This window comes from Myotis nattereri (assembly GCF_964212035.1).
Source record: "Myotis nattereri genome assembly, chromosome: 1".
Taxonomy (NCBI): domain Eukaryota; kingdom Metazoa; phylum Chordata; class Mammalia; order Chiroptera; family Vespertilionidae; genus Myotis; species Myotis nattereri.
Window position 1 is genome coordinate 132,501,942 of NC_138075.1, and position 26,692 is coordinate 132,528,633.

General features: G+C 37.4%; 1 protein-coding gene across 1 annotated transcript in view; it reads right to left on the bottom strand.

Moving 5' to 3' along the window:
- Nucleotides 1–26,692, bottom strand: part of CUBN (cubilin) — a gene marked incomplete at its 5' end in the record, with an annotated part of 286,558 nt that overhangs the window by 66,245 nt on the left and 193,621 nt on the right. The window contains 11 exons of the mRNA XM_081091329.1: nucleotides 5,400–5,587; nucleotides 7,059–7,284; nucleotides 7,826–7,947; nucleotides 9,741–9,890; nucleotides 13,789–13,995; nucleotides 15,058–15,229; nucleotides 19,433–19,614; nucleotides 19,985–20,125; nucleotides 20,993–21,202; nucleotides 22,358–22,536; nucleotides 23,731–23,905. Coding sequence (XP_080947455.1) covers nucleotides 5,400–5,587; nucleotides 7,059–7,284; nucleotides 7,826–7,947; nucleotides 9,741–9,890; nucleotides 13,789–13,995; nucleotides 15,058–15,229; nucleotides 19,433–19,614; nucleotides 19,985–20,125; nucleotides 20,993–21,202; nucleotides 22,358–22,536; nucleotides 23,731–23,905 — 1,952 coding nt within the window. The remainder of the gene's footprint in view (nucleotides 1–5,399; nucleotides 5,588–7,058; nucleotides 7,285–7,825; nucleotides 7,948–9,740; nucleotides 9,891–13,788; nucleotides 13,996–15,057; nucleotides 15,230–19,432; nucleotides 19,615–19,984; nucleotides 20,126–20,992; nucleotides 21,203–22,357; nucleotides 22,537–23,730; nucleotides 23,906–26,692) is intronic.

Below are 26,692 nucleotides of genomic sequence, written 5' to 3' on the forward strand. Positions count from 1 at the left end.
CAGTATCTTAATGTGCCTGTGCTGGAAAACAATGGCTCTAAGGTATATATCGACCTAAACATAATACTATAGCAAATAAACTGCATGCAAATCTGAAATATTTGATTTTGAGAGCAATATTTTAAGCTGCATTTTAATAGCATATCTGATTTTTTACTCTTTCAAGAGTAGCTAGATAGTAATTTTTAAAAACTCAATCGCTACTCAGTTTCTTCTTGACTTCTCCTAGTTGACCTGATCTAGGTAGCTTAGCTAGGTAGAGAGAGAGAGAGAGAGAGAGAGAGAGAGAGAGAGAGAGAGAGAACAGTAATGTGCACTACTATGTCAATAGACGAGTGGATATAAAAGGCTAATATGCAAATTGTCCCCACAGGCGAGAGTTCGACAGACCAGTAGTTAGACATGTACTGACCACCAGGGGGCGGCATGGAATGTGGTGGGTGTCGGCGACACGGTGCTGGCAGCGGGCAGCAGTGAAGGTGCTGCTGGCCCCAATGGGCTCTGACAAGAGTGGGACCGTGGCGGGATGGTGGAGCAGGTGAGTGGGTGGTGCCAGGCCAAGGCGGGTGGAAGCGGGGGTCCCGATTGCCTCACTGATTGCCCCATAGATCAGCTCTTATCACCAGCCAGGCCTTGGGACCCTACCCATGCACAAATGTTATGCACGGGGCCTCTAGTATATATATATAATAGAGTATTACTTGGGTATATGCCCGTGTGGTAGGCTCAATCCCAAGTAGGGGGGTGCAGGAGGCAGCAGATTGATTTTCTGCTCTCACACTCACATCGATGTTTCTGTTTCTCTCCCTCTTCCTTCCTCTCTCTCTCTCTAAAAATCAATTTAAAAAATGAACAAACAAAATTGAAAGAGGCTGATAAATATAGAGAACAGACTGATGGTTGCCAGAGGGATTGGGGACTGGGTAAAAAATGTGAATGGATTTAGAAGTACAAACTGGTAGTTACAAAGTAGTCATAGGGGTGAAAAATACAAGATAGGGAATATACTCAATAATATTATAATAACTATGTCTGGTGTCAGGTGGGTACGAGAAATACCAGAACACTTTGTAAAGTATATGATTGTCTAACTACTATACAGTACACAAATAATACAAAATAATATTAAATGTAAATTGTATTTTAAAAATGTGTCAGGAAAGAAATGCACAATAACATTTTCCCTAATATCCCTTTTAATATTTTTTAATTTTCCCCTTTAATTATCCAGGGAAACAGTCTACAAAAGTTTTCTCTCTATATTTTGTAAAATTATAAACATGATTTACTAACACATATACTACTTTTACAAACATTATTAAAAGGCAAAGTGATAGGAACTAACTTTTAATAAGGAAGTTCTTTAATGAAGAACTTCAAGACTACTCATGTGCTTATACCTTTCTGAAGTCATTAATTATGGATCTGCCAGCTGCACCTTTTGGTCCAAGACCACAAATGTTGTAATGATAATAATGGCAAAGAGTTATTAAGTATTCATTTCTGCCTTTTCAGTCAAGAATTCATGTCATTGGCTAAATGACCCAGGACTCATCAACCTATATTGGATCTACAAAATGCTATGATTTTGTCATCCGGTCAAAAACTTTTTGACTTAAGTTTTTCTATAACTCTTCCTGGTTGTAAGTGATATCTTATCATTCAAGTAACTTTTTTAAAAAATTAATGTTTATTGAGATTACTCCAGATTCATATCTGGTTGTAAGATATAAAATATAGAAGTCCCTGTACATAGTTTCCAGTTTCCCCTAATGTTGATATCCTGAAAAACTATAGCATAAAAATAATTACATCAATAAAATCCAGCAGTCTTGCTCAGTTTCCCAGTCTTACTTGTATTTGCACTTGTGTGTATATATTTAGTTATATACTAATGGCCCGGTGCACAGATTCATGCATATTGAAAGGAAATTAATTAGAAGGTGGCTGGCAGGGTGGGACTGGGTGAGATGGGCCTGACACATCCTAAAGCCAACCTCCGGCAGTCCCTCCCTGGCCGGCTGCACCTGGGGTAGCTCCATGGCTCGAAGGCATCTGCAGAGTGAGTGGAGTCTCTCCAGCAGGTAGTGTCCCTTGTCCTGCGGGGATCGGCTGAAACCGGTTCTCCAACATCCCCCGAGGGGTCCCGGAGTGCAAGAGGGCACTCTGCAAAATTGCTGTTGTACAGGGTGTGGAACGCAAACCCAAGTGTGTAGTAAATAAGATTTGGGGCTGGCAGTGCCCCAGCAACAACATAACCCACAGGTGAATGTGGAATCGTGCGGCTCCGCGAGGAATTGGGCTCCCTCCTCTCTGGTTTTGGGGTGCGTCAGCCGAGAACCGCCACTGCCAAGTCATTGCAACTGCACAGCTCCTGCATTGAGCATCTGCCCCCTGGTCGTGAGTGCACGTCATAGCAACCAGTCGGACAGATAGAAGGATACTTAGCATATTAGCCTTTTATATATATAGATAAGGTCTATGCTACCACTTTCAACAGCTCCAGCACCATGAGGATCCTTAGAGTTGCCCTTTCACCAGTATAACCACACAATTGACATCTACACCCCTCCTCTCTGACCTCTGGTTCTCTGTCCTCCATTCTCAAAATATTGCCATTTCCAAAACATTATATAAATGGAACAATGGTTATGTAACCTTTTGAGATTGTTTTTTTTTTTTTCCCCACTTGGTAAAACTCCCTGGTGATTTGTCTAAATTGTTAGTCTGTCAGTAGTCTGTTTTTATGGAGGATTGTATTCCATGGTGTGTACGTACTAAAGTTCATTTAACCATTCAACTGTTGAAGGACATTTGCACTGATTCTAGTTTGGGGCTATTACAAATAAAGCTTCTGTGAACATTGATATACAGGTTTTTGTGTAAATACAGTTTGCATTACTTTGGGATAAATGCCCAAAGTGAAATTGCTAGATCTTATGGTAAGTGTAGGTTTAGATGCATAAGAAACTGCCAAACTATTTTTCAGAGTGGCTGTACCACTTTCAGAGTGGCTGTCCCACCAGCAATGGATAAGTGACACAGCTTTCCACTCTTTGGCAGGATTCAGTGTTTGTCACTGTTTTCAATTTTAGCCATTTTGAGAGGTGAATAGCAATATCTGATTGTGGCTTTAATTTGCATTTTCCCTAGCAGCTAGTGATGTGGAACATCTTTCTATGTGTTTATTTATCATGTATATATTGTCTTTGGTGAAATATCTGTTCATATCTTTTCCCCATATGCTAGTTGAAATTTTGCATTTTTATTGTTGGGTTTGAGAGTTGTGTGTATTTTCTAAATAGTAGTCTGTTGCCAGATACACGGCTTGTGAATCTTTTCTCCCAGTCTGTAGCCTGTCTTTTCATCCTCTGCACAGAGGCATTCACAAGCAACATATTTTTACTTTTGATGAGATAAAATTTATTAATTACCTTTTTATGAATCATTCTGTTTATATTTAGTCTAGGAGTTTTTCACCTACCTCTAGATCCTGAAGATCTGCTATTTTTTCCCGTGAAAGTTTATAGCTATATATTTTACAGTCTATGGTCTATTTTGAGTAAATTTTTGTATATGGTGTGAGGTTTAAGTTTGCTTGCTATAGGTGGGTTATTCTCGCTGGTTCTGCCTACCAATCTGTGTATCCCTTGTCAGAAACAAGAGTCTCAGGGCAGCAGGAGTAAGAGTGCTTCCCCAGGCCACTCAGTTGGGCAGGGCTCTGACTTGCCCCTGCCCCTGGTGGTGCTGGCTTGGTCTGCTGTCACAGGGACTCCCAGTCTGTCCAGAGGAAAAATGGGCCTCGGCAATTTTTGAGATCCATTTTTATAATTAAAGAACTTTCCAGTCTTACATCTATGCATTAGATGGTGACTCAGTCCATGAGGGAGAGAGTTCATTTGTTTCATGAAAAAAGCAGTTAGGAAAAGTGTATATTAAATGCATTTAATTATGTATATTTTTTATATAAGTATGGGATTCTTATTTAAACAGTAAGCATAGATCAATTAGATATAAAAAATAATTTGAGAGACAATGTAATAATAACATTAACAATACAGGTCACTTTTATGTATTAGGTGGTGTTATATTCCAAGTACTGAACACTAGGTTATTATATCATATTGCCTCTAATGCTTAAACAATCCTACTAAAGTAGGACTTGTGCTTTTTATTTTATGGTTGAGTAATTTAAAGTTCAAACATTTAATTAGTTCACAGAGCAACATGCAGGTGGTAAATGCAAGAGATATGAATAGAGTCCAGGCTAATGTGAACTTAAGGCTGCTGTTCTTTCCACTAAAAGGCCTAGCCTGCCTATTAGAGACTAAACATATAAGATGCAAAAGAGCACAGATGGAATGAATTTATAATACAGTCATCATAGGCAATGAAAAGTGCCACATGAGCAGTATGTGTAAGACAGCCTTATCAGCTGCCTCACTGTCATGATTTTACATGGGCCTGTCTCATGGTCTTTTCAGCTTGTGGTCTCTTAAGGTCAAAGTGAAGGTTGCACTAGCCACCGCTCTAGCCTATGTAAATTTTATGGCATACTTTAAATGCTGTCTACAGTGGAACCTTACATTCACTTTGTCAGAGAGGGAGGGAGGGAGGGAGGGAGGGAGAGAGGGAGAGAGAGAGACACACTAAGATACAAACAGCCCCAGCAGGTTTGGCTCAGTGGATTGAGTGTCGGACTGAAGGGTTCCAGGTTCAATTCTGGTCAAGGGCACATGCCCAGGTTGTGGGCTCCATCCTGAGTTGGGGGGGGGGGTGCAGGGGGCAGCTGATCAATGATTGTCTCCCATCATTGATGTTTCTATCACTCCCTCTTTCTTCCTCACTGAAATCAATAAAAATATTTTTTAAAGAAAGAAAGAAACAAACAAATCTGGCCTCTGTCTTTAAATTCTATAGGGAGGAAGAACCATTCATGTTCATGAGAATTTAAAAAGTCCAGAAAATAATCTCTTTAAGTTACTTTGCTTATGTATTAGCAAATGAAAAGTCGCATGGCAACATGAGTTATGGTTCAAAGTTTAATTCCTAATAGTTGAGATTTCTCACTTTTTAAAAAATCTCCCCTGTTTTCATTGATTTTTAGAGAGAGAAGAAGGGAAATAGAGAAAAACATTGATGTGTGAGAGAAACATCAATCAACTGCCTCCCATATGTGCCCTGACCTGGGATCAAATCCCCAATCTTTTGGTGTATAGGACGACACTCTAACCAACTGAGCCATCCAGCCAGGGTGAGATTTCTTACTTTTTAATTCAAGAAATCTAAGAAGCAAAATTGTCCTTTCCTTGCTTTAAGAGGCAATGAGTCATTTCTATTCTAAATGTTTATATTCACAAAACCAGTTCTGCTTCAATTAAATAAACAAGCCCACTGACCTTCACAAAGCTGTAATGACACTGTCCATCACCACTGGGGATTAGGAAGTTATTGTCAAAGCTGATTTCCAAGTGATTACTTTCGTGAGTAATGACTGTCCAGGAACATCTGCTGTTCTCAGGAAAATTCTGAGGCCAGTGAGGGGATCTGATTGTACCGTTATCTGAGTGAAGTATTCCACCACAGCCTTAAAGAGTGTCATGGAAAAAAGTCATTAATTTGTGAGGAAAATAACAATTTTGATAAACCAAGACTTTCAGATAAAACACATTTCTAAATATGAGATTCAGCTCATCTTTCCTTTTTTATGAGTCACTGGCCTTTGGGGCAGGTATACAAGAACATTCCATGAATATAAGGTGCATTGAATCCACAGGAAGCCAGGAAGCGTCAGCTGTTGCTGTTTTGTTATACCCCTATGAACTCAACAAAGAACTCTAATCCTTGTCATAAAGAGGATGGACTTCTATTCTGTCTTCAAATGATATCAATATGCTTTACTCCTGTGAGGCTATATAGCCATTGTGGCCCAGCAATCCCAAATTCTGTATTTTATTACCACTAACACATGAGAATACAAGTCTACAGTCATTTGTAATTTAACTCTAACACACAGGACTAGAGCAAATGATTTTGAGGAAGGGAAAATTATTCCATTAAGCACCATGATTCATTCATATTAAAGCACTCATGGATGAAAATAAATTACATAGATTGACATAAAGGAAAATCTAGAATTATTTTATACTACTGAAATACATACTTACTGGTAAGACATGATAAAAGAAAAAAGTAGGGACTCAAGACAAAATGAAGTCAAATTAAAGAGTATTCCCTGAATCTTCTGCTTTTAAACCCTTGGAAAATCAGTGGTTCATCTAAAACTCCCCTCTGACTTCAACAGTAACCAGTGGTTTAATGAGGGAAAATGTGACTCATTCCATAAAGATCTTCCTGATAACTGACTCTCCTGGAAAGAATTGCCCTGTGTGTGTGTGTGTGACATTGCAGGCTTGAAAGCAATCCTGATTAAAGTCTCCAATGCAAGTTCTCATATTTTCTGGGAACTTCACATCTTACTAGTATATACACAAAAGTTACATCCTTTGAACTCAAATGTATGATTATTTGCCATGTACTACAGGCAGAGCATTCATTCTTAAATCACAAATATTATCTTGTGATTTTGTAGCTCAGCACTCTTCAATAGCTCCCCCCTGCTTAAGGGGTAATATGGAAGCCCAGGCTCTTCATGAGGTAGACTCTTCCTGCCTCAACTCACCACTCATCAGTCCTCCTCCAGGCTCCAAATATATTAAATTACATGTGATTCTGTGGCTATGGAGGTAGAATGGTGAAGTGTTAAGATCAACGTTTCTGGGCTCCACTGTCTTTATTCAAATCCTGACTTCAGTGATTATTCGCTACATGACCTAGGCAAATGCTTAACCCATGTATCCTAGATTTCCGCCTGTGCAAAAGAGAAAAAATATGTATTGGTATTGTGTCTTCCTTGCAGGGCTGCTTCATGAGATGACACGTTTAGAATTTAGTCTTACAGAGAGTAGTTACAAAATATATACTTGTTGAATTTGTTATTAAATGTTTTAAATAACTCAATGAAAAAAGACAATAAGTGCAGAGAATGTTTCTTTTACCTAAAGTGTGAATGCTCCACGTCGCGTAAAATCCACCATTTTGCACCGAATGGTCTGAATTGAAAATCACCACCAGCTGGTTAGAGCCTGACTGAATTGGACTGGGGCTTGACGTTCCACAGTAGTGTCCTATGATGGGCGATCCGGGAGAACCACCATTCCTGACAGTGACAGAGTCCCAAGCACAGGTGCTATGGCTTTCAATGTCAAAGTCACTAAACGTAAGCTGCAGAGGAGAGAAGCAATAATGAGGCACCCTTATTATTTTATAAGCGAGTTGTGAGTTTATCTACCTAGAGTGGGGTAAGGTCCCCCAAATCATTTTATTTTGTCTTAATTTATACAATTTAATATTTATGTCTCTTATTTAATTCTCCCCTGCCCTCCTCTCTTTTTCCTTATTGAAGTTTCTCTTGGAAACTGTGAGAAGGGATATTTCTCCCCAAACTGGAGCACTAAGGACCTCCTCAGTGCCCTGGGCCGGGATGGCAAGCAGATCAAGAACATGAACACACCGCTCTCCAGGTGCGGAATTATCTCCTATGTAGACTTCTGCAATGCTGGAGAATGAGAGTTCCTCTTCCATTAATTGTAAACTTATAGATGTCAACGTATATACTCTAATAAGAGAATTTTAGGGAGAAAATGATCTAATTATAAGATCAAAGCCTAATATTTGCTTATTAAAAGAACTCTGTTCCTACACAGGACATGATATTGTAGTTCGAATGGTCTCAGGAGTAATTTACTCGGGCATCTGAACTCACAGTGATGGTGTCACCTTGTGGGACTTCCAACAACCAAGCACAGTGGGTCAAGCTGTCATACGAAGCTGGATAGTTGGGGCTTGTGATCACTCCACTCTCACCTGTTTGTATTCCACCGCAGTCTGAAATTAGATTTGTGACATTCTAAATAAGATAGGAAAAAATACCTGCAAATCCAAGGTAAAGTAATACGTAAAACTGTCATATTTTATTATTTAAAAATACAATAAATGAATAAATATGTGAAATTGGATAAAAGCAAAGTAAGACTGGGTTAAAGACTAGAAATACACAGAATGCCATATAAAGAATCACATAGAGAAAACAGGCTCAAGTTTAGTATGAAGCAAAAGGAAGATAATCTGTACCATAAATGGAGAATAATTAGGTGTGTGTCTGACCGAGAGTAAATGCACCAGAGACAAAGTAAGTAACATTGCCTTTCTGGAAAAAACTAGACCAGTGAAAAAAATATGATTAGTACTATAATTTAAGACTTTGTCGCCTGTTAATAAACATATATGTCTATAGTAAGCTTTCACAGTACACATTAGCATAGCAATTTGAAGAACAGATACACTTAATAAGCATAGCATGGTATGATGTTTTATACAAATAATACTGCTTCCTGAAGTCTGACTTATTTATTTCAATTTAATAAAGAAAAATAAACTGACAAGATGGTTGATTGAGTAATCAATCTCACTCTTCCCAATCAACCATTTGGTTGTAACAGAAAAGATGTTAGATAAAACCATAACCAAAACACTTTGATTCATACCCAAACATAATGGAAAGAAAGATCTCCCAAACCAGCAAATAATAAATGTACTCAAATTCTGAGGTGTAATCTCAAACTGAAATTGCATTCGTCTGAAAGAATACAGGACCAAGATATGGGCCACAGGGATTGGGGCCTAAGGTTTTGATGTTCTCTTGATGACAGCAAGAGAACATATTGCCTTGCACCTCCACAAAACCAAGGAATGGAGCTGAGAGTTTTGCATCAAGTTGGGAACCTAAAAGAACTGCCAAGTTGGTGAAAAGGAGCTAGAAAAACTTTAATGGCCCAAAGAAGCAACAGGAGTCCTGCCTGTATTGGGTGAAATTTTCAGGCATTAAAACAAATGTCACAGATACAGCTACAACACAAAACATTAGCAAGTAATATCCAATAATATGTTTAAAACATACACCATGACCATGTTAGATTTATTTCTGGATTGGGTTTATCTTGGAAATCAAAGAATGGTTTAACAAGAGAAAAAATATTTCAATATAATTTATTTTATTAACATATTAAAGGGGAAAATAGGACCATCTCAATAGATGCAGAAGAATTATTTGATAAAATCGTATATATCCATTCACAGAAAAAAAAGAACAAATAACTTTTCATATGCTAAGAATTTAAAGGACTTACTTTATTCTGATAAGGAGTATTTATTGAAAACCCAAGAACAACCAATATATTTAACAATGAAATATCATAGGCACCGACATTAGGGTTAAAAAAAAAGATGCTATTATGATAATGGCTTAGCTAATGAAATAATATAAGAAAAAGAAATAAAATATTGGGGCTGAAAATAAAGCACTATTAGTTGCAGAAGATATAATGATTTACACAGAAAAAAAAACACAAAGAAAATTATAGACAAAATACTAAAACTAATGAAAGTCTAGCAAAATCTCTGTGCTAAAGATCAATGTAAAAAAATTAAAAATTCATAGATATCAGCAACAACCAAACAGAAAATGTAATTTAGAATGTCTTATTGACATTGGCAACAAAACCAATAGCAACTTAGAAATAAATCTAAAAAAATATATATGTGATCTTTACAGAAACTATTATAAAAAATTTATCTATTATTTTATTGCCAGAATTTGAGAGCTTAATCAGAAGTCTTACCTGTAAAGAAATACTCTGCATGGAATCCAGTATGTTCAACACGTTCATTGGTGACAAAGTGTATCCATACCTGAGAATAAGGTATAACCAATGGCACTGTAGATGCCACAGGTCCACAAAGTCTCCATATGAGAGGCCCATCAGCATTACCTGAACAAAATGTCACACCAAGTGCCATTATTTATATAGATTTTAAGTGAATTCAGTAAGAATCAATACTAACAACATTTCAAGGTATTCATGACACATGTTTAAATTATTTAATAGCAGACATTTCAAAAATTTCCTTTCCATCTTTGTCAACTGCAAAAGAAAGAGTCCCTCCAGCAGGGTAAAAATAAAATATATATATATATATATATATATATATATATATATATATATATATCTTTCTCTAATATAGATGCCATTTTAATCTAATTTATATTTTCATAATTATTTTAGCATATCTAAACAGAGATGGAACTAGATGGAACGTTTTACTGCTTTCATTTTTTTTTACGTGAAGTCAAGGGTCCCTCTTTTTTAGGGAGTAAGAAATATAAAAAAAACAGTGACAGCCGAAACCGGTTTGGCTCAGTGGATAGAGCGTCGGCCTGCGGACTGAAGGGTCCCAGGTTCGATTCCAGTCAAGGGCATGTGCCTGGGTTGCGGGCACATCCCCAGTGGGAGATGTGCAGGAGGCAGCTGATCGATGTTTCTCTCTCATTGATGTTTCTAACTCTCTATCCTTCTCCCTTCCTCTCTGTAAAAAATCAATAAAATATATTTAAAAAACGAAACAAAACAAAAAACAGTGACAAAATATGTTATCAAGATAAAAGTGATAGAGTTCCAAAATGGCAGCCGGTAAAGTGGAAGCTACACTGACACTCTCCCAGGACCAAACTGGAATTACAACTAAAATACAGAAAAACCATCCTGAATAGTCAACTGAAGACTGGCTGGAGAGAAACCTGACAACCAAGGACAGAAAGTGGAGACTGCATAGAGACACTCCTAGAAGAGGCGGGCAGGGGGTCTTTTGAGAGAAGTGCCCAGGGAGCTGGCTCAACAAGCAGGTGGGGAGCCCAGAGAGAGTGAAGGCCCTTGAGCAAGTGCCTTTATTGGGGGTCAGGGTGGAGAATGCACCCAAAGGTGTGAGGGATTCCCCTGGTGCATTTGAATGTCACCAGGCCACAGTCAGGGGAGGGCAAGAAGGGGAGCTTGTGGCAGGGACCGGCCTTATCACTCTGGCTCACCTGGTCACCCAGGCGGGTTGCTCACAGCCTGTTTGTGAGGATGTTGAGGCATCAGGAAAACATGAAGTTTTTAAATTTGCAATAAGCTTTTGTATAAAGTTCTGATGTGAACACAGTTTAAATTTCTCTTGGCTAAATACCTAGAAGTGTGATCACTGTCTTATATAGAAATGTATTTTTAATTTTATAGAAAATGTTTTCTAAAGTGGATGCACCATTTCGTTATTATCGGCAATGTATGAATATTCAGGTTGCTCTGTATTCTCACTAGTATTTGGTATTGTTGGTATGTGTGTGTTTTTAAATTTTAACTTTCTAATGTCTTATTGTGATTTTAATTAGAATTTATCTAATGACTAATGAGGTTGAGCTTTTCCCCCTTTGCTGTTTGTATTTCTTCTTTGATAAAAATATCAATTCAATTATTTCACCCAGTGTTTTATTTGTTTTCTTATTGAGTTTGACATAATTAGCAAATACCTTATCCTTATCCTTTCATTCTCTTAGTGTAATTCACAGAGCAAAAGTTTTGGTTTTGATGAAGTCCAATTTACCATTTTTAAAAATGATTTTAGTGTTGTAATTAAGAACACATTGCCTAACCAAGATTACAAAGAATTTTTCTTCTAGAAGTTTTGTAGTTTTAGATTTACATTTCAATTTATAATACATCTTAAGTGTTGTATATAATGTGAGGTATGGGTTGAAGTTCTCTCTCTTTCTCTTTCTGCATATAGAGGTCTATTTGCTCTAGCACAGTGATGGCGAACCTATGACATGCGTGTCAGAGGTGACACGCGAACTCATTTTTTTGGTTGATTTTTCTTTGTTAAATGGCATTTAAATATATAAAATAAATATCAAAACTATAAGTCTTTGTTTTACTATGGTTGCAAATATCAAAAAATTTCTATATGTGACACGGCACCAGAGTTAAGTTAGGGTTTTCAAAATGCTGACACGCCGAGCTTAAAAGGTTCGCCATCACTGCGAGTCTAGCACATTATTTGAAAGGGCGATATTCCTACATTGAATTGCCTTGTGCTTTTGTCCAAATTCAAATGTCCTTATTTTTGTAGGCGAATCTGTGCTATTCTGTTACATTGAACTGTATATTTAGACTGTTTCCAATACTATATTGTTTTCACAATGTAGCTTTACTGTTTTTATTCCTACAGATTTACAGTAAGTTTTGAAATAAATTAGTATATGTTCTCTAATTTTGTGCTTTTTAAAAGTTGTTTTGGCTATTCTAGTTGTATTTGAATCAGTTTGTAGATATCCCAAATTGCCTGAGATTTTGATTGGGATTATACTAAATCTAGAAATCAATGTGGTAAATGTTTCATGTGCCCTTGAGAAGAATGTGTATTTGGTTGTGATTTGGTGAAGCTTTCTATAAAATGTCAATTAGGTCATGTTGCTTGATAGTGTTACTAAAGTCTCCTATATCCTTAAAATAAATAAATAAATAAAGAAGGTAAGTGCCTAATATTTCAATGATTTCTTCACTGAATTTAATAAACTAAAATAAAAGATATTAGTGCTCAGACCAAGAACTATCACACCGGAGCTGAATATTTTATGAAGATTACTTTTCACAGTAATGTAATTAACATTTATAGTGCACCTGCAGCACTCACAATGATATGCTCTCTGTTTTTTGAGTCAAACAACATCACTGATCTTATAAGTCAACAAAAGATAGTATTTTCACTGTCTGTAAACTAGGGGAGTAGAGAGATTGCATTTAACTGCTTTATTTGATTCTATGAGCCAGTGGCTTGGAGCCAGGTGGCAGTGGTGAGGGTTTACCAGAATTCCATGGAGAACATTCTCAACTACAACATCCATTTCTCTCATAAGCCTCCTCTAGATTTATCTATCTTGGGGAGCCCAGATGGTTCTCCTGTTGAGGTAGTTGGTTTATGACCATAGACTTTATCTAATTCTCCTTCTAGAAAATGCTATCTTCCACGTTCTCAAACCTATCATTGATTCCTAAGGTTGCCCCAGAACATTGCCACCAGCAAACTACATTAGTTCTTTCTGCTTTCAGCCTATTTTTCTTTACATTTTGCAATAACATGGAACTTGGTGAACCTTGGACAAAATAGATGGTCTACAATATTACTTTCCTTCTCTATTGGTTGTTTGTTTGTTTTTTAACCCAGAAAAAAAATATCAATGGATAATGTATGCCTTGACTATGGGAAAGAACTAAAATGTATTCATCTTTCATGAATGAAGATATTTAAACATCCTTAAGAGAACTATGGTTTACCAAGTACACCTCAATCCTTTTCTATCCTGAAATCAAAGACAAACTTGACCGCTCTGGGGATGATTCCTCAAATGACTTCCACGTGCTTCTCCATCTGGTGTATTTCGAAACTTCTTTTGACTTCTAAGGCCTAAGCAGACTTCCACAGCTGCTTTTATGAATCTTATAAGTTCAGTAAACCACTGATACTGATAATTTTATGTTCCAGTCTCTGAGGAAAGGAGTCTGGAGTCCTGGGTTACAGTGAAGGGGCCACCTGAACGCATTAAGAGAGCAAAGACAAACCAGAATCTCTCATCAGTTGAACCACACGGTCTGGTTATGAACACGGATTCATCTCTCTCACTGCTCATAGGGCATGTGTTCCTCAGCTGGGCACACACAGAATTATGGCTTTTCTGACCAACATTCTTTTGGACCCTATGTGCATATATTATAGCCATCTGGTTCCTCTCATCCTGGGTGATCTCCAGGCATAAGAAGAATACTGTAGATAAATAGATCATGATCCAATTGGACTCACCCACTCGGAACTCTAGGACATCAAACTGACAGTCTTGGTGACTTTCTAGGTAAAAATTCTCAAAATGAATGTAAATGGATGAATTTCCCTGATTTGGATTGCTGAGAGTCCATTCACAGTTTAGGTTTCTTGAGTAATTGCTGACTCCATTATAGCCAGGAGAAGTAAAGTTTCCTTCCGGGGAATTGGTAAGGGCCCCACCACACACTAAAGACACAAAAGGCAACAGAGGAAATAGTAAAACTCATGCCATAACAGAAGACACAAACAATATAGGAACAATCAGTAACATAACAGCAGCAACATTTTTACTTTTATTTTTCTTTTCTAGGTGAAGTCAAGTCTGTGGGTAAACAGCTGGCTCATGCATGCAAACTATGGAAGAACTTTCTGTGGGTTTAGAACAAAATATTTGCAAAAATGAGCAGTTTCTTTATTTTCCTGTAGTTGAAGAATAAGTGGGTAGAGTTTGGCTCTGCATCAATATCTCCTCATTTGGGGCCTACTGCTCATTAATATTTAATTTAGAGGAATACTGAAATATAACAGTGGTCTCAGTGGCTTCTAATTAGCAATTCTCCACTTGATCCAATAATTTAATTGGAAGAAAACAGATCATATAACATTATAGTGCCAATAAATTGACCCTTTAAATAGGAAATAAAGACTTCATATATCAATAACTTAAAGTCTTTTAATATGTAGTTCAAATTTTTCTAAATTTAAAACCTCTTAGATAATAACATAAATCCAGAGGGTAGGAGGATATTTAGAATAGAAAGGCCATACCCTGCTTAATTTTCAAATACTCTACGTCAAATGTGAACTCCTCATTCATTTATGCTGGAAATGTGTATAAGGATGGATTACAAGAAACAGTAAACTATCTCTGTCTTAAATTAATGTAGATACTTTCTGGAAGGGAATTACCTTCTATCTAAGAGGAAGATGGTCTACTAGCACAAAAGAATGACAGAAGACTGCGGGACTGAAAACCAGCTATAGTCATGGAATTGAGCTAGCACCTCTTCTAACAGCATTTTTAAAAGTTTTAATCCACAATGGCAGTCTTCGTTCCAAAACCAAAGGAATTTTTATTTTTTAAATTTTTATCCATCATGGGTTTTCTATCTGGTTATGCATGTCTGTCTACGTAGAAGATCCTTGCTGTAACTTTAATCACTGAAGTTGAAGTAGATGGCTCTGCTGCTGTGGGCAGTAGCTGCGGGGACATCTGCAAGCATATGTATTTAGAACACCCTGTATTACCTGCATCTTCACTGGATGTGTAGGAAGCACTGAAGCCTCCATATGGCCTGGACCCATCGGTGAAATAAATGACTTTCATTGTATTTCCTGAAGATTTGATCTCCTCACTTATATTCACACTGCTACATAGCTTCCCGAGCACGGGTGAGTTACTTCTAATGCCATTGAACACCTGTTAGAAAAACAGTTTAACCTTTAGACACACAGTCCATCTTACTGAGTACTTTTTAGGAGGTTATATTTCCAGCCCAGACGCACTTCCTTCTAAGGAAACTCTGTGCTAAAATGAATTAACAATTCGGGCTCCTAGCCCAGTGCTACAAACCACTATGTTACCCAGAGCACATTTTGTGGCCTCAGGGTCATTTCACTAAATGAAAATACAGCAGCAATGCCCTCCTGCCATGTGGTGACAAATGAAAAACTGTTGTACTCTTTGCAACAGGAAACTGTGCTCTAAATGTAAAGTAGATATGCCAACATGCTTACATCTCAGTTCACAGAGTTTACTGCTGGGCAGTTTTTCATAACAATGCATCAGGACCTTTGATATTTAGGATGAAGGCTGAAATGTTTGTCTCTGATGATGTAAAGAATGAAATCAAATATTTTAAATGCCTTGAAAAGTAATTTAAAACATCAATCTCATTATCAATTGTTCTTTCCTAATTACTAATGGATTCAAGCTTCCATTCTCTTAATAATTCGAATTTTAAAAAGTTGATTAGAGTATCGGTGACTCCAACATATTAAACAATAACTCTAGTTATGCACATATTTATAATAATTGGCAAAGTATGATTTAGCATTCTTGGTTTTTACAGTTCAAGGACGGTCAAGAAGTAACTACACAATAATTGAATGAGTGATTGTTTGACATTCCTTTTTTTTTCTTTTTTTTAAGAAAGGATTTGAATGGCTCACAATTAGACATAATGTGCCAGAAAATGACACTAAGAGCTATGGAGAAAGAGAATGTACTCCATCACAAAAATATAAGCTTTTTTATTTACTATAATTGATTATTAAATTTAGCTCCTTCCTTTTCTTCCTCTCTCCCTAGCCCCTCTCTCCCTCCCCCTTTCTTCCTTCCTTCTTTTTTTTTTTTCCTTTCTCTCTGAGAAATTCTCAAATAAATAAAGGGTGAGCAAAGGGCAGCCCAATCCCCTTGTTTGGAGTAGAGTGAAGAACAAACAAAACAAACCTCGAATCTGTAAAAATATATCACAAGGGAAAGGAATGTGGACATCAGATTAAAAATTCAGAAATTAATTCTGAAGGTGTTTCTTTGTTGGAGTTTTAACCTTCCCAGGAGAAATGACCTATAGATATGACATCTGTAGTTTCCTCAAATTAAATAGTCATCTCCCCACTTGTCACCTCCCATGAAGCACACAAATGTACAACCCCAGTCATGTGCACAGAGCTTCCCATTAGGCGTTTAGTACTTCATTATTAAATAGAAATGAACAGCCAAGGCTACCAGACATTTAGGGAAACATGGCAAAGGCAGAGACAAATATAGGTAAATAGGAAACCGGAACTTAAAGGAAATTGGCCACAAAAAGAGGAAAATACTTCAAAATTATGATTAATATATTCATATAGTAATATTAATATATTGAACACATGTGATATTTTTAAATATGCAATACGTTGAAAGACTAAGGATAAAGTAAGTACAATTCTAGGCATACACATTCTTAAAACTTTGTCATTCATCTCCACTTCCTTAAGAAGCTGCAAGAGCATATGCCTCACTACACAGAGAAACTTAACCAAAAAAGGGAAATGCACATGTCATACAGCCAGGCCTCCAGCCCGGAAGAGAAAGGAAGGGACTTGGACATTTGGTGAAGGGAAACCCCAACATGACAGCTGGCACCAGGATTGCAGAACAAGGCTCAAGGAGGGCTATTGCTAGGATATTGCTTACTTCATTATATAAGGTGGGGACATATGTCTGGAGTGGAAAGTGTGTGAACGAATTAGTGATAGATGCATAGAAAACCAAGAAAATGTACAAAGGGCACTACTAGTATTATTACAAAAAAACAAAAGCAAACGCTATCATAGTACACTACCTGGCTTCATTGCTAATGGTGTTTACATAATCATAATAATGTAAACATTAAATAACAATTTAAACAAAATCTGTGATCTAAGTATTTTTGGAGAAAGTTGGGGGAGTATGTGAAATGTGCACACCACTGTGTGCATTTGTGGTGGTGGTAGGGGCTGGTTTGTGAAGAGAGCTAAATCTCATCGTCCATAGCTGGACGATGTATAAGACTCCAAAATAAAGAAGTAGCAGAATAGGAATATTATTTTTAAATAATGACAGAAATTCCTCAAGAAGTAGACAACAGAGTTGAGAGTGGATGCCTTCGGCATATATGATTCAGAGATGAGAAAATGACAAAACATAATTCAGAATTTGTGGCTATCACTGTGAATTTTATTGTAATTATTTGAGTTCTAAAGCTAGAATTATTCATATTATCTTTTCTGCAGGGCATGTGGATATTCTGCTGGTAAGATTCTTAATCATTATATTCAATTTGATCTCAACTATGAAAACCATTTCAAAGGAAAAACCCCCAGCATACACATCAAAATTTTAATGAGTGTGTAGAATTCCAAGTATTTTATATTTTTTATTTTTCTGAACTCTCCTAATTTTGGTCAATAAGCATCCATTGTATTTGTAATCAGTAAAAATAGATTAAAATTAGTATACAAATGAATTTATGAAATATGATACTTTTTTTCAGATAGCAGAACTCGGCAAAATTTTAAGCTTGAATGTAATCATTTTGGGGTAATAAAAAGTGGTAGATACATACAAAGATGTTTCATATTTTTGAAACTCACTATGCAACAGGAGACAATTAAATGGAAAACAAAAGTGGCTTGTTTTTAAAATGAATAATGATAGTACTTCCATTTATTCATTCAACAACTTTTGTCCTTCTTATGTGCCAGGCACTGGGCATTGGGCATTGAAGGCGGCCAAGTGCGCGTCCTAATGGAGCTCGCATCCTGGTTGGGGGAGCAGACAATTAGCAGGAAGCAAATAAATGTGGAATATCAAGTGGTCTGAAATGCTGTGAAAGCATAATAGAGGGAAATGAAGAGGCCACGATGAGGTTTATTGAATATGGGGTGCTTGGTGTAGGCCTCATGGATCAAATCATTTGAGCAGAGACCTCAGTGAAGTGAAAGAATGAACTGGGCAGCCATCTAGACAAGGCAGTAGTGCATGCGAAGTGAGTTGGGAGTGTGTGTGTGGGGGGGGGGGGGAGGTCCAGGAGGGGGTTTATGCATATTCAATGAACTGAAAAGAAGCCAGTGAGCAAAAGGGGAAGGGAGTGTGAGATAAGGTGCAGAGGTAGGAAAGGAAGGGGCAAAAGTAATGTAGGGCCAGTGGTCTATTATAAGGATTTGGGATTTTCCATTAGAAGATTTTCAATGAAAGCAACATGATATGATTTACATTTAAACCTATCAGCCTGGCTGCTGTGTTGAGAATGCAGGGAGACAGGGTGGAAGTTATTAAAATAAATCTAAGTGATTGGCGATAGTAATAATAATGGATATGATGAAAAGTAGTTTGATTCTGGATCTTTTAAAAACATACAGCCAATAGTACTTGCTTATGGATGTAACATAAGGTGTGAGAGAAAGGTATCCAAAACAGACATCAAGGTTTTTGACCTGAGCAATCAGGAGTTTGGAATTATTATTTACTGAGCTAACAAAGCCTGAAGAAAGGACAAGTTGGGTAGGAAAATATACTTATATTAATCTACAATCCATACAGTAGATGCATATAGATCTGTCATTTCACAATTAGTAATCTCCTTTCACACTCATGGATCTTACTTTTGTTTTCTGCTAAGGGAAGGTAAAAAAATTTGAGGCTATATTTCAAAGCATTTGAGCTACATGGAGGCCAAGCAGCCATGGCCCCTCAAAGGGGTCACTCAGAACCTCTGGCATAGAACGGTGTTATGCAGAGATACTCATCTGCTTAAAACTTGTGGTGGTGGGTTGTTCTGTGACTAGTCCCATTCAGCCATGTGTTACCTATAGGCTTAATTTCTCTGTTGACTCCATTTTGCCATTTGCTCTTAAAATTTATCCTACCGATGGCCCTGATGTATGTTGTGATAACTAATAGCCTCTTAAAGCAGCTTTTACAAATATTGTGGCAGTTTATTGAGATTTCGTCCTGTCTAAAATACTTAGAGTTTGTCTGAGATACAGTTGTACAACGGGAATATTCCTGACCTAGTTTCCTGACTATAATTTATGAGACAATGAACTCCGTAACTAATGAAATATAATACCCGTGACTGCACAGGATACTTACTGTCACACGCTCGCTGCTGCAGGACGGATGAGCTTCCAGCCTCAGGTTGTTAAAAGTTAGTGTGACCTGCCTTCCCTCCTGCACAGTGATTCTCCACTCACAGATCCGGCCATGAGGATTTGGGTTAGGGTAGTTGGGAGAAGTAAATGTTCCAGCAGGGCCCTGTAGATCTCCACCGCATTCTGAAGGAGGAAGAAAATAGGATTTCCAATGAAACCAAATTGACCCTTTCTATAAAGAATGTCCTCAAAATTAAAGTGGTTTCTTTTCCCATTATCATATTCGACAGAATTATTGCCCTATTTATGTGGATTCTGAGAAAGAAGATACCTACTAAGAAGAGCTCGTGGTGGCTAACTGGGCTCAAATATAAAAAACAAAGCCTAGCAGCCACTTCTACACAGGTAACTCTTATGAAAACTGCACTTCAGGGAGAAGCTCGCACTGACCTGTCGACCTGCACTGTGTCCCCGCCACACAGCCCTAGCATAATGTCTATCCAGTGTAGGTGCTCAATAATATATATATATTTACATAAATCCATGAACTTACCTTCCAGACTGGATTCAAACCGTAGTCTAAATCCTGAGGCAGTAAGAGAGTCATCTGTGACAAACCGGACCAAAGCAACATTGCTAGAAGTGTCCACGCTGTCAGGAATGATGTTTCCACAGTATCTGCCCAGTAAATTTCCTGTGAGAGTCAAATAAGTAAGTATGTATATGTCCAGGTAATTGATTTTATTTAAACTCTGCTGGAAGTGTTCTGCACATATGAAGAAAATAATAAAAGATAAGACCCTGTCCATGAAGAAATGATAACCTCTGTCAAGAGAAGCAGGACAAATATGAATAAAAATAAATATATTCAAATATATGATGTGTAAGATAAATGGCAACCAGTCATGGCAATGGCATCTCAACACAATGAGGAAGGCTAGCTCATTTGTTTAAAGAAATGGTCAGAATAAATAGAGTGACATGTGTTCATCTCATATTATTTTCAGGCTACATTACCCTTTCTTCTCCTTACTCCACATAATGTCCCTTAAATAACTACATATGGCCCTGGAAGAATATGCTCTCTCTGTGGTCTCCAGAGTAAGCTATAGGACAGTGATGGCGAACCTTTTGAGCTCGGCGTGTCAGCATTTTGAAAAACCCTAACTTAACTCTGGTGCTGTGTCACATGTAGAAATTTTTTGATATTTGCAACCATAGTAAAACAAAGATTTATATTTTTGATATTTATTTTATATATTTAAATGCCATTTAACAAAGAAAAATCAACCAAAAAAATGAGTTCGCGTGTCACCTCTGACACGTGTGTCATAAGTTCGCCATCACTGCTATAGGAGGACACGTGCGGCTCAGGACACCCATTGTTTTTGGGTGTGTGGAGGGAGAGAAAGGCTGGCACTCCCCACATCTGATTGAGCTGCACTTCTTTGCCAAGAACAGACATAGTTTTGCCTTTCTTGGAAGTGAGGAATCTTTAGAGGCTGAGTGAGTACATGTGAAAATAAACACCCCCCAAAGATAGCAGGCATATTTTACTGACCAGAGGTATGGTTTTCCCAGATCTCAACAAAGTCTTTTTCACAGCCAGAGGAGTTCTGAAGGTTAAAGTCTTCAAAATGGATGGTGAGATAGTGTCCCGAGGGACCCCTGAGATGCCACTCACATAATAAATCGTCTGAATATGCAAGTGTTGGATATCCGATGCTTTGGATGACACCACTTTGCCCTGTCAATGTTCCCCCACACCGGGCTGCAAAAAAGAGAGAGCAATATTCTATTATAGATTTTTTACAATTTCACCAGCACATTTGAAAACTTTTATATGCCAAGTGAACATGAAGTGAAGTTCCAAAAATTCTGAAAAAGCTTGGTTAGTGCTCCCTTACTATTGGAAATCTACTATTGATGTACAGAGAAATGAAAGCACAAGTTCAATCCAATAATGGGAAATGAAAGACTGAAAGATTTGGACATATTCTGTAATATCTCTTTAATTCTTGGGGTGCCATGTAAAATCTGTCAGTTGCAATAACATTTCATTTCACGAACCAACTGATAGATTGATAGGGCCTGCCCAGTATCCTGTGTTGGATTCTGAAGACTGAGTCCAACTTCAGCTGGGAAGGGTGCTGTGGTTCCTTTGTGATGCTGACCATTTCTAGTTTAACTATCAAATACACATTTTACTGCAGTAACTTGTAGCTCAAGGCCTGAAAATTACTATTCGATTATTTTTCATTAGTCAGGTGTGATAGATTGAGTTATACATAATTTGCATCAGCTATGAAACAACCTAAGGTATAGGTTAAATGTTTGAATTATATACAATTTGCATCAGCTATGAAACAACCTAAGGTATAGGTTAAATGTTATTACAACTGGTCTTTCCAAGTGTTGTATGCATCAAATATGTTTGGTTAATGTCCAGGACATATTATAGTGAATTTTTTTAAGTAAGGAAATCAAAACACTGAAGAACTATTTGCTTTTTGTCTACTGACTGATTTGGCACTAAAGGCTTAGGGGGGAAATCGACTCAATTGTCTGTTAATGATGAGGAGTTCAAAGTCACTATTTTAAATATAGTTAACATTTACTAAAGAGTTTTGCTATTTAAAATAATAAATATTTCATAATAATAGGAAGAAACAATAATTTGATTTGACTAATGTGTTTTTCACAAACAAGTTAGGACAAAATACAAAATATTCAAATATATAAAAGTGTTTTAAAATGGAAATCAAAGTAAAAATCAATGACTTGCAGTTTTAAACATTTATATTCCTTACTTATTTCTATCATTAAAATTAGGCAGATGGAAAGACTTCTTTTAAAATTGTGTGTGTGTTTTGTTTTAATGTATTTATTCTATCCCTACTTTCTTACTGAATATAAAAAGTGTTACCTATAGAATACTTGGCCTTGAATCCCACATGAGTGGAGTTGTTGTCAGACCGGAATCTCAAATATATCACCTCTCCTGAGGACAACTGACTTCTGGGCAAAGAGGTACCACAGAGCTTGGAAATTATTGGTGCATTGGAATCAGCTCCATCTCGCAACTCAAGATAATTGGATGTACAGCTAAAGTGAAAGAAAATTCTGTTATATGAAGACAATTGCTTTGACATATTTTGCTAGAAAAAGATTTCACTTACTTTTTCCAAGGGCATTATTAAGTTAGCTTTTCTGGAGCAGAAGACACTGCAACAGAGTCAATTTAAGTGTCATTTCACTGCAGAATACTCTATAATATTCTTCCTAACCATGACACACAGTTTAGTTAGAAGGTAAAAAAAGGGAGTGGGGGTTTACATGTACCACACTGAAGAATATTCATATTCCTTCCATATTCTGCATTAGTTTTATGTTTAAAAGTCATTCTCAAATTACCCCCTTGGAATTTAAAAAGCACTCAAGTATTTTATTTCACATGACGATTCAACGCATTTCATATGACAAAGTAGAACTCTCTTTTGACAGCTCTGTGACCAGGCTAATGGACAGTCTAAGCTGGAATTTTCTATGTCCATAAAAGGGATCAAGTATTTACCCAGTATTTCTTGGGTCGATCAGCCAATTAATGCTCAATGAGTGGGAGAGTGGCCTGGCATAAGGTGCCCATACATGGTAAACAAGAGCTCTTGTAACTAAGATTTGTACCAGACACATATTCATGCAAATGTATGCACACTTTTGTTAAATGAGAAAAAATACAGATTTTTTTCTTTTTGCCTACTCCCTTTGTGTTTAACATAGTAAAACTTATTTTCTGGTGTGTTATCTTTCAGAATTCTTATTAAATAGAAATTAGAAATTGTACTGTACTTGCTTTAGTCCTGTTTCTGGAACTGGTGACCTCTGATGTCACATAATACAAATTTCCATTTGTTAAACAGATATTTTATCATTTATGACACTCAGAGTGAGGCTGGGCAAATAAATCCTCATCTAGCAGAGACACTACACTTTTCCTGTGAGAGGAAAAGCAGATCACATAAATCTCAAACAGCCGTCCTCAGTGTCTCTTGGAGGATGTGCATGGGGTCACGAGGGACAATATCTGTAAACGATCGGCTCAGCTGACGGGAGAGTGTCTGGCAGGCAACGTTTTCAGCCTGGAGGCAGTAAGCATCTCCCTTCTGCATCCCTAGATTATCTATGCAGTACATGTTGCTAAGAAATGAAGAAGAAAATTGTACTGAGACATAACAGCTAACAAAACAAAGCAAAACAAACAGCTCTGGCGAGGAGAAAAATTAAATGTAGGTGACCTACTTGGGTGTTACTTCAATATTGAATTGATCTTCAAACTGTAGCCTTATGAGCTTTCCAGGAGGAGCAGCTATGAGCCAAATGCAATCAGCGTGCGGCGGATAATTGTCCGGGTGGTTGGGCGAGGTCACGTAGCCAACAGAATCCACATCATGGATGTAGATATTACCCCCACAGGCTGTCAGGAAACACAGTTAAATCAATCAACAGTCTGGAGAAAGAGCACGGAGTCAACGGCCCCTATCATTTACAAAAAAAAAAAAAAAAAAAAAATGCTCTTCATCTGTATTTCCAATCTCAATTTTCTTTCATCTGAAATTATTCTTATTTACTTTTTAAGCAAATAAATTCTGAATTTGCTATCAAGGAAGCTAACAAGTGTGCCACTTTTTAATTTTCCAAACCATTTATTTTCTCTGGAAGTTGCATTTTTCCTTAAAGTCAACACAATGATATGGCGCACAGGGCAAGCAGCAGGACATTATGGGAGCACTACCATAGACCACCACTTAATAAGCATGTGAATGCACTAGTGCTAATAACTGCCCACTGGCTGTTCAGTTCAGTAGAATGATGCAGTGCCGTGATCTTAATGTGTTTAAAAGACTTAGCAGGTATACTAGTATATTTACACAACTCTGCGGGCAATCACTCATTATGTTTCTTCAGGTTTTAGACGCATTTTTGCAAGAAGAAAAACAAGCTTTTAGACTTTTCTAGAAGACCAAAGTATTATGTAAAAAATACTTTCATTTTATCAACAAATATGTTGGGCACTCTTAGCAAACAAACCAAGCAATAAACTGGCTAACCTGGGTACTAATCATACCAATGAAATGAACCTGTCCAATACCTTAGCCTCACAGATGCCAGATCTACTAAATCCTATTGATATTTATTTTCACTCTCATTAAGCCACATCTGGTTGTTTCCTGAATTTTGTTGTCATTACCCAGAACTCCTTCATCTCTGAAGATGTAAATTTCTTTGCCTTAAACTCCCTCGCTTCTGGTGTTTCTTTCAGAATTCTTACAAAATCTCAATTTTATGGTTGTATTCTATTCAAATCATTCATCAAAATTGCTGCCACTACAATTGCATGTTCTCCAATCTCAACACTGTGAAGCAGTCCTCCCATGTTTTATGTAAATTACAACAGTTATTTAAAGCTTGACTGTATGCCCTATCCCTTCTAGAAATGTCCTTTCTAGTCTCAGCCCCTGACTAGGAGGTCTCCTTCAGCAAGAAAGCAGAAGTCAGATGAGACAGCTCTCCATTTGCAATCCTTTCATTTGTTACCATCCTTAATAAATTCATTTGTTTCTCCACCCACCTTTACTTCCCCTTGTAAACTGCCTTCCTGTATATCTGGGTGGGGCTCCCATTCCTCAGGGACCTTGCCCTATTCAATCCCTCCACTTATGCTTTTAATCTGTCTCTCTCCTCCTTGCTCCTTTGATCTTTCCATATATCACAAGCTCAAGTAATTTACAGTCACTTTACTTCCTCACTACCTATTTTTTTATCTTCTTCACCCTCCCTTCACTTTTCAACCCTATGAAAGCACTTTTGTCTGGGTCCACACTCGCCTCACAGTTGTGTACCCAAAGGTCTTTTTAAGTCTTCATTCTGTATCCACAGCATTTAATATGTTTGGCCACATCTTCCCTTTTTATATTTTTGTCTCTTAGCTTCCTGGACACTAAGCTCTTCTCTCCTTGTTTTATCCCTCTCACCATGCCTCCTTGAGGGCCTTTTATTAGGCCTTTCCTGGCATTGCTGGAGATCCCCAGGAATCCCTCTGCAGGCCCTTCATCTTCTCAATCTAAATACTTTTCTGATTGTCATTCATCCTCATGATAAACTACAACCAACCTGTTAATGGTTCAGATATTTCTAAATTCAATCCATATCCCTGTTCTCACTTTACACCCCTGTTCCAACAGCCTATTGGACATCTCCAATGAATGTGTTTCAGAGATTTCACACTGACCATGTCCTAAATGGACCTTATTATCTACTCACCATCTATTCTAGAGGTCCATATGAGTACATGACAGCATCATCTTCCCTTCTAATTAAGTCCATCTTTGTTACCTTATTTTTTCCTTAATACTTTTTACCATATGACATACTGTATATTTTATGTTATATGTGTTTTAACACTAAAATTAAGTTTCTGAAGACATAAATTTTATTTGTTTATTGCTATATCTCTAGGACCTAGTATAGTGTCTGTCACATAGCAAGTTCTTAATGTTTGTGAAATAAAAGTATCCACCCAGCCAGAAACCTATGGGCCATCTAAGGTGCTTCCCATCCCTTCCCCCCTCCCCCCCACATCCAGCTGACCCCCAAATCCACTCAAGTCCATATTTATAATATCTCTCAATATGCCTTCTCTTCTACATTCTCACTGACATTGCCTTAGTTTAGGGCTTAATACATTTTTGCTGAATTACTCTTTCATCTGGTCTCTCTACCTTAGTCTTCCTTCTTTCAATGTGTTTTCAGTGCTGCAGCCACACTGATGTTTCTAACCTGATCATGCTTTGGATTAAGATCGTCCAAGGGCTCCCCATTGCCTTTCAGTTAAGATCATAACTCCTTATGGTGGCAGCTATGGCCCTTAGCATTATGATTCCTGCCTGCTTCACCATTATTTTTAACTCCTTTTTTTTTTTTTTTGAATTTGTACTATTTTATCTGCACTTTTTTTTTAATCTTTAAATTCTTTCCTTAACTAACTCCTTTTGACTCAGTTTTGAGTTATTTCAAATCCATGGATATGCCTTGTTGCATGAGCATTGAGAATTTATATGTTGTCCCATCTTTTCCTCACCGATTGGCATATCTCTATTCATCTCGTTCCTCTGCAGCCTTCTCTAATCCTCCAGGCTGGGCGAGGTGTTTCTCTCACATGTTGGCATGGCTCCTGATGCATTCCTCTCTCTAGCACTCACCA